General features: G+C 43.5%; 1 protein-coding gene across 1 annotated transcript; it reads right to left on the bottom strand.

The window, feature by feature from the left end:
* Positions 1 to 10,970: 10,970 nt before the first annotated feature.
* On the bottom strand, positions 10,971 to 11,969 carry LOC133821101 (uncharacterized). The gene has a single exon (XM_062253596.1). The coding sequence runs from the start codon at positions 11,800 to 11,802 to the stop codon at positions 11,437 to 11,439; it is 366 nt and encodes a 121-aa protein (XP_062109580.1). The 5' UTR covers positions 11,803 to 11,969; the 3' UTR covers positions 10,971 to 11,436.
* Between the last annotated feature and the right edge of the window lie 700 nt (positions 11,970 to 12,669).

Genomic DNA, 12,669 nt, shown 5'->3' with positions numbered 1-12,669 from the left:
CTCAGCACCCGCGATCCATCTGCTGGAGTACTTGGACCTAATTGGGAAGGACCGTACCAAATTGAAGAACTCCTTCAACCAGGCACCTATAAACTTGCTCGCTTAAATGGAGATCTCATTCCTCGCTATTAGAATGGAGAACACTTGCGCAAGTACTATCAATAAACAATTCTTCTTAAAGAATTGACTTGTATTAATTTTACTTTTTACAAGTTATGAAAAAGGGTTGGTCATTTTATGTGACTGATCGCTTATAAGTGTAAGGTCATTTTGTTGATCACTCGTACAGACATGTTTTGTCCATTTATTATGAGAAATAAAAGGGACTGTGCACAGCCAGTCATTCTTGCCAACTATTGTATCTATTACAAGTATTTGCTCATTATGTGTGCTATTTTGCTGTATTGTTATTTTTACAAGTCTTCATTCCGAGCAGAAATGTTCGAACAGGTTTCAGTCAAGGCAAGTGACCGAGGACCTAGAGCTCCTCAATCACTTGGGGGGCATATAAGGCATCTAGTAGGCAAAGCATATCAAAAGGTATGTAAACACATGAGCAAAATAAGTGAAAGCATGCTACGGTACTTAGAGTATTTTTCAAAATTTTGTATTTTGTTAAATCAAACCAAAGTACCATGCTAAGTTAGGTCATGCGAACATATGTTATAATAAAAGGTAAGTATTATAATATCAAAAAGGAAACCTTTTACACTGCGAGCAGTTAGTGCTCGGATGTAATTGTCTGATTAAAAGTAAAAGCTGCCCGTACAACAATAAAAATAATTTTTAAAAAAATACAAAAAAAAAAATATAAAAACATTATAATCAGGAGGCAGGAGGGTCTTGTGGAGCTTCGGCTGCAGCTTTGTCTTCATTGTCCACGCCTTCGACGCCAGTGGCCAAAGAGATTCGGGCGAGGCTGGGATCTTCGCTCTTTCTTCCTCCTCCAACCGAGTAATGCACCGGGCTATTTCAGTTTGCCTCATGCGCTCGAGAAGATTGCTGAAATCAGCCCCTTGGTTGTGTTTCCAGAAATCATAGAAACACTTGGACATGTCGCCCTTGTACCTCTCCATATTGCTGGCATTGGCTTTCTCGAGATCATTGATCCAAACCTCCAACTTCTTCGCCTCCTGCCTGCTCTCGACCAGGTCCGCCTCAAGCTTTTTGGCTTCGTGAAAGTTGATAAGATGAGACTCTTTGTACTTCTCCTTCACCTCGAGAGCTTTGCCCAGAGCCGCCTACTTTTCCTTCATTTCCTCAGCCAGTTTATCTTTCTCCTCGAGCAATTCCGCATTTGCCTTCTAAGCCGCCTTGAGCTGCTCCACATATTTCGCTTCAGCAGCCTTAAGCTCCTCGGCGTGCCTTTGCTCGGACGACTTGGATTGTTCAGTGATGACCCCCGAGCGGAGCCGTTTGGCAGTCATGGTCAGCATTGCCAGCCATCAGAACAAAAGTTAAAATGACTATTATAGATAAAAAGATTGTCTCAACAGGAAGAGACAACTTACACTAGCAAGCTCGTTTAGAGCGCTGTGAATGCCAAAAATTGACTAGAGCCATAGTCAATAGTTACCCTTGTAAATGTATGAATTCTTCCCTTGTGAATTCCACTCAAGAGAACCTCTACATTACGAGGCACCCTAGAAACTATGAGGCGCATGTCAGTGGGACGAAGGGGGTGAAAGCCTCACTGGGCTGCTTACCACATGCACAAAGAGACAAGGGCGTCATGTGGCATAAGAGGAGTTGGGCTAAGGGAGTCACCCTCGCCATGCGAGGGTTGTGAGGGTTCAGCCTTGTTGCCTCATGCGTGCCCCATGCCTTGCGAGCCTCGCCTGCACATAGGAGGGGAGGGCCAGCCTCGCTATGCGAGACACCCTTGCTATGCGAGGGTGTGGCCTCGTCGCGCCGCCCATGTCTCGAGCCTCGTCTACACCCGGGGGAAGTGGTCTAGCCTCGCTATGCGAGACACCCTCGCTATGCGAGGGAGTGGCCTCGTTGCGTCGCCCATGTCTCAAGCCTCTTCTACACCCGGGGGAAGAGGGCCAGCCTCGTTATGCGAGGGTGTGGCCTCGTTGCGCCGTCCATGTCTCGAGCCTCGCCCCCATGTGACCTGCGTAGGTCAGCCTCAACCCCTAACACCTTGGCTTCTCATGATACACATAGGTTGAAGCCTCCTTGGCCAAGGCACGAGGAACACTTGGGGACACCTATGGGGGGCATCAAACGAACATTAGGCATCGACAGAGATTGATAAGGACGGCCGGGTACAGGTCACGTGTACTGACACGAGATGTACGGTTGTGAAGGGAATAGAGGCGTGGCCCTGTCATCTACGTTCGAGGAGTAGTGGTAGTACGGACTTGTACGAAGAGTAGTGGCGCCACTTGAACACCCCCGACCATACACCAGAGCCGACAGTACTATGTCCTGAGCCACGACTCTGGCATTGTCAGGGCAGACACCACTACGCCCTGAGCCCCTGCACTATCAGTGTACCCGCATACGTCCCTGTCTCCTGGGACTTGTTTGTATCAAGGGCCAATAGAGCCCACCTATAAATAGGCCTCAACCCCTCAGGTTAAGGGGTTGGGAAACTAAATGTATGAAAGAGACTTAAGAAATATATGATCCTGATTGTTTCTTTGGTTTTCTTCTGTTGATTCAAGTTCTTTCCATCTGATTCAAAGCTTTCTGTAGTATAGAGATTAAAGTTTGCTAACCATCAATCATTGACGAGTTCTTACCGTCAACAGTTTGGCGTCGTCTGTGGGAAGATTAGTATCAAGCTACTGTTCTACCTTTAATCCTAGCAAGAAGAAATGTCGAGACGTTCAAAGCGACTAAGGGAGCCACGAGAGGTGGAGGTCCACCTTAATGGAGGTCAGCTGAAGGCTTCAATGAAAGATCCTCCTCCCCCCAGGAATGTGGTGCCCCCAGAGGATCCTGAAGTTCACGAAGGTGGTAGGGAGATCCCGTCACCGGCCATCCCGCTCGGTGAAAATCCTCCAAGGGCGACCACCACACCAGCGGGGGATGCCAGTGATTTCCCTCTCCCTCAATCACCAAAGGTACCGAACTCCGGCTGGCAGGGCCCGGGCCCCTCGACGCATAGACATGATAAGCATCCCCAGGTCCATTCCGTGAGCTCGAGTTCTAAGTCTCGGTTCTATGAAGAGGAAATACGGGAATTGCACTGTAGAAACCAAAGGTTAGAGACCATCCTGGAGAATATGCAAGAGGTGTTGAACGGCTTATTGCAAAGTAAGTCAAGCGTGACCCTGTCCAAAAGAAAAGAGAAAGGTAAGGAGAGGGAAGAGACCACTGTTCCGGTAGACGACGGGAGGACTCGACTCTCCACCAGTAATACCCCCAGGGTGAAGACTCATGAGCGTCCCGGGCCTTCGAGGCCACCCCCGGGGGCCGGGCAGAGGAACAATGTTGGCTCTCACACAACGACGTCGAGGTCACGTCGAAGAGGACGCCCTCAGATCTACGAGAAGAGCTCAACAAGGGAGGGGCAGACAAGAGTGCTACACCTCCTACTGTCCCCCGGGACGACAAAGGAAAGGAAGATGTCAACCCCTCCATGTTGAGAGACTCCCTGAAGGAGAGGAGGCAAGGCCTCGATACAGAGACGAGGAGCCTGCGGAGCAAGATTGTCATCGCACTAGGAGGACAAACCATCGAGGATGAGTTCGATCATGAATCTCCCTTCACTAATGAGATTCAAGCCATTCGACTCCCAGCCAACTTCAAGGAGCCGCATATGACCCCTTATGAGGGGAGCACAGACCCTAAGTACCATCTGGACGCATTCAATGACTTGATGAAGTTAAGAGGGATCAGCAGCGGAGCTAGATGCCACTATTTCGCGGTCACATTGAAAGGAATTGCATACAAATGGTTCAAAAGACTTCGCCCAGGATCCATCAGGTCTTGGCAGCAGTTTTCGGATGAGTTTCTCCAACAGAATCACGCCGTGCGTGATTATACAATGCCAGGCACCGGCCTCGCCAATGTAAAACAAGGAGAAAATGAGAGTTTGAAGGGTTACATCAACAGGTTTAACATGGAGGCAGCCAAAGTGGGGAGCTTGACCCGCAGGGAATTAAAAATGGCCATCACAGCCGGAGTGCGTCCGGGAAGCAAATTGTGGGATAACATGCTCAAGAGGGAAGTCACTGACCTAGATGATTTCTACGAGAGGGCGTAGAAGTATATTCGCGTGGAGGATGGCCATGCAAACTTAAAGGCAGGAAACAGTGAGTCCCATGTAAAGTCCCCAACCAATGAGGGGTCGAATAGAGCACACAAGTACATACGTGTGGAAGAGGGCCACAACGACTCGCATGTTGAAGAAAGCGAACCTTCCTCCAGTCACCCTACTACTAATACGTATGAAGAGTCAATATAGAAGGGGACGTCATGCTAGAAGGGTCGCTGTCGAAGTTTAAAATTGGGCGAGGACCATCTAGCCATATAAGTCCCGACATGAGGGGAGATCACCTCAAAAATTGCAAAAAGGGTCTCAAAGTAGACGCATGCAAAAAGGGTCTCAAAGAAGGCGCTTGCCAAAAAAGGGTCTCAACGAAGACGCTTGCAAAAAGGGTCTCAAAGAAGACGCTTGCTAAAATAGTACTATGCCTAATGACGAGAGGGACGCTTCTCGCAAAAAAATAATAAAAAGCGCGCGCAAAAATACATAAAAGGATAGCAAGGACCCAAGGGGTCAACATATCCTTACAAGTAATCAAAGTGCACCAACGGACACGGATCACCCAGTAATACCACCAGAGCATAGGGAGTGTAGCATTAATATGAGTCTACCAGGAAGCCTAAAGACTTCCTAATAGACTGGGGGGCAAGTGTGAATGCCAAAAATTGACTAGAGCCATAGTCAATAGTTACCCTTGTAAATGTATGAATTCTTCCCTTGTGAATTCCACTCAAGAAAACCTCTACATTACGAGGCACCCTAGAAACTATGAGGCGCATGTCAGTGGGACGAAGGGGGTGAAAGCCTCACTAGGCTGCTTACCACATGCACAAAGAGACAAGGGGGTCAAGTGGCATAAGAGGAGTTGGGCTAAGGGAGTCACCCTCACCATGCGAGGGTCCCCAACCGCTGACCAACACGGACACCACCCTCTCTATGCGAGGGTTGTGAGGGTTCAGCCTTGTTGCCTCACGCGTGCCCCATGCCTTGTGAGCCTCGCCTGCACATAGGAGGAGAGGTCCAACCTCGCTATGCGAGACACCCTCGCTATGCGAGGGTGTGGCCTCGTTGCGCCGCCCATGTCTCGAGCCTCGTCTACACCCGGGGGAAGAGGGCCAGCCTCGCTATGCGAGACACCCTCGCTATGCGAGGGTGTGGCCTCGTTGCGCCGTCCATGTCTCGAGCCTCGCCCCCATGTGACCTACGTAGGTCAGCCTCGACCCCTAACACCTTGGCTTCTCATGACACACATAGGTTGAAGCCTCCTTGGCCTAGGCACGAGGAACACTTGGGGACACCTATGGGGGGCATCAAACGAACATTAGGCATCAATAGGGATTGATAAGGGCGGCCGGGTACAGGTCACGTGTACTGACAAGAGATGTACGGTTGTGAAGGGAATAGAGGCGTGGCCCTGTCATCTACGTTCGAGGAGTAGTGGTAGTACGGACTTGTACGAAGAGTAGTGGCGCCACTTGAACACCCCCGACCATACACTAGAGCCGACAGTACTATGTCCTGAGCCACGACTCTAGCATTGTCAAGGCAGACACCACTACGCCCTGAGCCCCTGCACTATCAGTGTACCCGCATATGTCCCTGTCTCCTGGGACTTGTTTGTATCAAGGGCCAATAGAGCCCACCTATAAATAGGCCTCAACCCCTCAAGTTAAGGGGTTGGGAAACTAAATGTATGAAAGAGACTTAAGAAATATATGATCTTGATTGTTTCTTTGGTTTTCTTCTGTTGATTCAAGTTCTTTCCATCTGATTCAAAGCTTTCTGTAGTATAGAGATTAAAGTTTCCTAACCATCAATCGTTGACGAGTTATTACCGTCAACAAGCGCGGTTCAAGATTTGGTCGACATCCATCGACTCTGTCCCAGCCATAGCTTCTCGACTGCTCTCATTCCTTAGGATTCTTGTCATCCTGTCCTTGGCTGTTCTTAGAGCACGGCTCGATATGTCATCGCCTGTTTGAACAGGGGCAGCTGGCTGTGTCTGATCGACAGGAGCCACTGGAGAAGGGGTCGACTTGACCGGTGCAGGAAGAGTTTGTTTCTCGAGAGGAAATGGATGCGGTGTTGTATTTTTTGAAGGACCAGCTGGTGGAGGGTCCTCAGTACAGATTTTCTTGGATGGAGGCTCTTTGCTGCACTCCCCTCGATGCCACCTGTTTGCCTTCTTCTTGCTCGTAGGAGCATCAGGCGCACTGTAGTGATCGAACATCTCTTCGGATGGCATGTCTGCAAGAAGGAAAATACATGAACAATTAGACAGTATAAATAAGTGAGTGTGCTATGGTAAAGAAGGAAACAAAGGCAATTGTAAGTAAAATACCCGAGCTATAATTACTGGTCGCTACATTACTTACTGAACTACTGCTACCCTCACTTACTACCTGGAAGAAATCTGAATCTAAGTTTGGAGTATACTTAAAGTTGTCGTCCCCGTCAAATAAGTGACAGGGAATTGTCAAACTATCTAAGAGCGAGAGATCAGTATCGTTCTTATTCGATGACTCGTCGATAGGTGCAAGGGATTGGGAAGCTTTCTTTTTTCCCTTTCCCAAAGGGGCAGGGGGAGCAGGCGCTTGCAGGGTGCTGGAGGGTTCCCTGATTGTCACTCTAGTTGGTCTCCTCCTTTGAGGTTGCGACACATCTGGGTGCTGCTCGGGAATTTCCTCACCGGTGGCACTCCCTGCCGCTGACTCCCTCACGTCGTGGTGAGGTGCCAGAAGCCCGACCAGTCTCAGGTTGGCTTCAGTGACCAGCTATTTGATGCTCTTCTCTACGTCAGTCATGCTGGCCAAGAGTGCTGCCCAGACTTCCATTTCTGGAGTATGGGCCAGTCGTAGCCATGGACCTGAAATACACTAATTCTCTAAGGGAAATGCGAATAAAATACAAGGAAAATAAACGACCGGGAGAACGAAGATATTACCTCATTGGGTGAAGGTTAGGTTATTAGCGACCATGTCGGTAGTCAAAAATTACTCTAGGTGGTACTTCCCCACATTGGAGATGAAGGTGGTCTCACTCAGAAAGGTGCGGGTTGTTTCCTAGTGGCAAAAATGAAAATACCCCGTATTTTCTTGACTAGGGTTGGATTTGAGGTCGAACAGGTAGTTGACCTCGTGTGGCGTAGGAACAGGCCATTTTTTATGACTTTAAAGGATATAGAGTGCAGAGAGCATTCTATACCCATTTGGGGTTATTTGGAAATGAGCGACCCCAAAATAGTTGGCCACTCCTTGGAAGAAAGGATGGAGAGGCAAGATTGCTCCTGCCTCAATGTGATACCTCGACTAGGCGCTGAAGGCGCCTTCAGGCAGGTTTGCCCGCTGGTCTCTGGTGGGTTGGACTAAGGTTACCCCAGGAAGTTTGTACTTCCTGATATAATTGGCTATCATCCTAACCGTGATTCGGCTAGGAGGAGCAACGTACCATTCAACGACTGGTCGAAGAACGTTTCAAAGTTGGGCTTGATTTTGGATTTATGGATCAGGGGTATTTTCATCTCGACCACTGGTCGAAGGAATTTCAGCCCAAGGAGCAGGCTGATTTGAAGAAGGGTTGGATGACTTCCTTTTCTGGGCCGTAGACTTTACTCGACCTATGTTTTGAGGTGAGGTCGAAGGATTATTTGGGGTGTTTCGAGAAAAAGGGATCTCCAGAATTAGCCATGACGGTTGTTCTTCGTCCTTGAGTAGTTGGGCCAGCAGATCGTCGTCGATTGGCCTCTCACATCCCCACGGATCTTGCACAAAAATCTACAAACAGAAAAGGGGAGACGAGAACCTAATGGCCAAAAGGATCAAGTTGTTTAAAAGTTGGAATAACGTTGCTCGTGTATAAAAGTTAAGCTTTTATACGACCAGCAGCATTCTGATAAAAAACACTATAGTTCAAGCGAATAGTTTGGAAAATGGATTAAAAAGCATAAGTGAACAATTTTTCAGGAAAAACTTTTCGACTCTGAAAGGGCGGGAAAAACCCAGTTTTTTCTACAAGCTTAGAAGTCGAATTTTTACTTTGATTTCACGCCCTAAAGTTATAATCATAACTACCCAACCACTACGTCATCCCAGAAAAATGCTATTCTCCTACCAAATTTAGTGCAAATCAATATGCCCATTTACCCCAAAACAGTTTTTGTTAAGAACATTCAAGAACTCAGGATATGAAACAGATATAAAATAAATATTTTATGGCATCTCAACGACTGAAAAGGTCGATAAACTTACTTGGATAAAGATTGAAGCAAGTTTCTGAGACACTAAGTCGGTTGACTGGGCAGAAACTCCGTGGATTGTTGAGTTCGTCTGAGGTTTCTGAATTGTCTACGCCTTGTTCTTCAGTGTTCTTGAAGAGAAAGTGAAAAGTAAAAAGTGAAAAATGATCCTGAGGGATTATTTATATTGATTGTGGCATTGTAAAAGAGGTAATCATGTAATTATTTTTTCAAAGCATGGGGAAACGCAATAGCCGTCAGACAATTTTTAGAAACTAAAAAGACATGATTAGTTGCTTTTTTCGAAAAGCCATGGGCGGCTCTGACAGATTTGGTGGGGTACGTGAAGGGTCAGTTTCCTAAGTTTACTTTATGCTGGTTGCAATAAAATAAACTTGGGGGGCAAATGTTTACCAAAAAATGGCTCCTCATGACGTGACAAGAATTTATCACACGTGGTTGGCACGTGGCAGCGTCAAAGTGAAGAGGTGCTGTTTGACTATCGACCAGCTCTTTATTGCTTCATCAGATCTCGCGATTAGACGCGACCAGCCTGGTCACATGTTTCGGTTTACTTCTGTAACAGCCTTTTTGTTATGATTGTCAAAATATGTCTGTGTTGTTTCATCTACAGAGTTTGTTGATCAGTCTTTGAATTGAATTTTGAATATGTTGTCTCTGTTCGTACTACTTAGTCTCGAGTTACATCTACTGGATGCTGTAGATTAATGAGTACACGTCAGCTTGTGTCAGTATATTTGGAAACATGTTAAATCTGTTTAGCTGGTCGTTTTGTTAATCAGTTAGTGGTTAGGGTTGCTATAAATATAATAATTTGTTCCTAACAACCTAACCCTCTTTCTGTTAGTTGTTCATTTTTTGTTGAGAAAATAGAATCTTGTTTTTCTCTCTTGGTTTCTTCTTTCTTTCTTGTGTCTTCGCAGGTTCACCATTGTTGAAGGTGGAGCTTGTTGCAGAGCTGTGGGAAGTTCTGATCTGATTCGAAGGGAGCTCGGATCTGGCTAGTAGAGGGATTCAACTAGCGTGCTCAAGGGGATGTTGAGCGTTTTTGAATCGAGGGATTCGATTCATAAGTTCCAAGGGATTTGGAAACTGTTCTTGAGTGGTTACTCAAGTTTTTAGGGTAATCTGTAATTTTAGTAGTGTTAAGATGTTGATTTCATTTTGGAACTAGTCATTGTACTTAACATTTGATTTGTTAGTGAAAGTTACATCTTACCCGACCCAAGCACTAGTCGGCTGGAATTTGTTCCAGTGCAGATGAAGCTTGTAAAATTCTGTGTGATTTTACTTTGCTTTAATTGTCTATTTCATTCTAGTAGAATAATTTCTTGATTCAAGAAGATAGATATTGCACCTTCAACTTCCTTTAAAGATGTGTAATCTTGTAATAACTACATTAATTATATTTCTTTTATTGCCATAATACGTTGATATTAAGGAGAATTAAGACCCAATGACCCATGTAACCCCTTGAGCCTATAAATATGAATGAGAAGGCTCAAGGAATGGACTTTTGAACCTTTTTTCTGAATACTCATAGAAAGAGCATAGTGCGATTATCCACCAAAAAGTTGTAATTCTCCTAAGACTTGTGAAACTCAAGAACCCTAGTTCTTTGATTACGACATTGGGATTCAACATTAATAATATCACTAAGTGGACATACCACTATAAATCATTTGTGTCATTTCTTTACTATTTGATTCCATTCTTGATTGCCTTCATATTTCTTTGTCGTTATTCTGACTCTGTGTCATTGGCCAAATTGAGGGTCAACAAACCTAATGCCCAGTGGATGTGTAATTTTATTATTTTGTAGATATGTTGTATTTTTGGTCTTGTACATAATTGTGCCTATATTATTTATACCTGAAACAGAATGTTAAATAAGCTGAGGCTGAAATGAGTTGGTGGGGATGACAATAAATATACCAAACCTATATATTCTTCTTCTGGGAACATTACACACTTCTACTCTTGGTATACCTTCTTATATACATATAACTAATAATACGTGATCAATAGTTTTATATTGTCCAAAGAATATAATTTTGGCGTACTATTACCTGATTAATGATATGGATTTTTTTTTTGTAATATAACTCTGACTTTTGTGTAGAGTTGGTTATTTATTGAAGAAAACTGCGTTGCATACGTACGTGGTGTGTTAGGTTTATGACTCGAATGGTCGACGCTCTTCTTCAAAGTATCCCTTAATAATAATTAATATGATAGCTTTTTAATTAGTTGTGGAAATTTGGACAAGAACAACATTTAATTATTTAGACCCTTTTCTAGATTTTAACCACTTATTAAGTTAATTTTGTTTCCAGTGTTTTGGCTGTATTAATTGCTACAACAATAATCGAATTTTTCTTTTCCCTAAAAGACAATACGAGGCCTCAAATAATGGTATTTTACAAAGTTACAAACGTTAGAGGTATTAGTTTGCAAAGCAGGAATATACAATATATACATGTACACATGAAATTTAATAGTAGATATCATCAAACAAAGAATATATTATCAGACCCATTCAATCAAAGACAGCTGTATATCAATTGACTTGGAATAATTCTTTGCTGTGTCTAAATATCATGTCTTTTGCTTTTAAAAGAAAAAATAATAATAACAACACATTTAATAATACTCAGTACGTGCAGCAAAGAAGAGATATGTTAAGACTTAAGAAGATTCGGAAGGCCAAACCAATTATTTTGTTGGCCGAAATTGAAAAAACTTGATTGGGGTTTAACCAATTTCATTGTTTGGTTTGGTTCAACACACTACCACTTGTAAGAAAAAGCGATATATATCTTATAGACGCCGATTTCTTTCTTTCGACACCTAGTTGGATAGAGAAGAAGTCACCTAATTTTGATATTAATTACACACAGAATAAATTTAAAAGACTAACACTGTACATGAGGAAGAGGACTAGGTATATAGTAGTGTTCTAGGCTGCGCCGGTAACACAGGAGAAGGTGAACATGCGGTGACTTGTAAAGCGCACGAGTCTAGCCCTCTTGGGAGCTGTGATCGTTGTGGGTGTTGTTGATGTTGTTATGTAGTCTCGCTCTGCCCCCGGCGTTGAGAATGATCCGAAGGCATACTCACCCACCGAGTTATGGCGCCGGTGACCACTTTTCATCATCATATCGTTCTGGGCTTGATGGTGAAGATTGTGATGATCAGAGACGTAAAAGTCTGCTATGTTGTAACCCTGTGGCGCAGCAGCAGTGCCAGATGACAAACATTCGTATTGTCTTCGTGTTCTATTCTTCTTGATCGCCCTATAAACAAGTGGTATAAGACCCTCCATTATTACAGAAAAATAATTGTACAAGATCTGATCGATCAAAAGATGGAGAAGAGAGAGATATGGAGCTTGTAGTTCTTTCTTACGCAGCACAATACTATAATTAATACAAATACTCTTGGAATATAATTCCTTTGGCTTTTTGCTTAATTATATGGGGGTTTGGTAGCACGTATAATCAAATGTATTATATTTGTATTATATAAATATATATATATATATATTAAGCGACTACAACGCATTCATTTTTTTACAACACCGGTGCATCATTTTTCTATTTCTGCGTACCTGAATAGTTATAATCCAATTTTTTTTATATGATAGTGTATATTATAGCTATCTAGAACATCCTACAAATTTTCAAGAAATTCTGAATAAATTATGGCACCGAAACAGGGTCTAAACTGTCTGTTACACGCGTGCCTATTTTTTTGTGTACTCGTGTAAAATTTGACAGTTTGAACTCTATTTTTAACTTCGTAAACTATTCAGAATTTCTTGAAACTTTACAGGATATTTTAAATACATACAATGTACACCGTTATATAAAAAATTTTAAGATTATATCTATCTGGTGCCGAAATAGAAAAAATATGCACCGATATTGAAAAAAAAAAATACATTATATTCGTTCCCTATATATTCTAGTTGGTCTTGAAAGAAAATTTAAGGACGGCATGGTTTTTGGCTTATGTTAAGCATGGTTTATATTGCAAGTCCAACACGTCATGCATTTTGATTTCTTGACTTTATGCATGAAATAATAGTAAAATAATAACACAGGTTAGAGATCAATATCCCTTATGTATAAGTTTATAACTAGCTATATTTATATATGTAAAGGTATACAACATGATATTTTTGTATTTG

Source organism: Humulus lupulus, chromosome 3, assembly GCF_963169125.1.
Source record: "Humulus lupulus chromosome 3, drHumLupu1.1, whole genome shotgun sequence".
Classification (NCBI taxonomy): Eukaryota; Viridiplantae; Streptophyta; class Magnoliopsida; order Rosales; family Cannabaceae; genus Humulus; species Humulus lupulus.
Note: the sequence above shows the minus strand (reverse complement) of the source record. Positions and strands in the feature narration are given on the sequence as shown.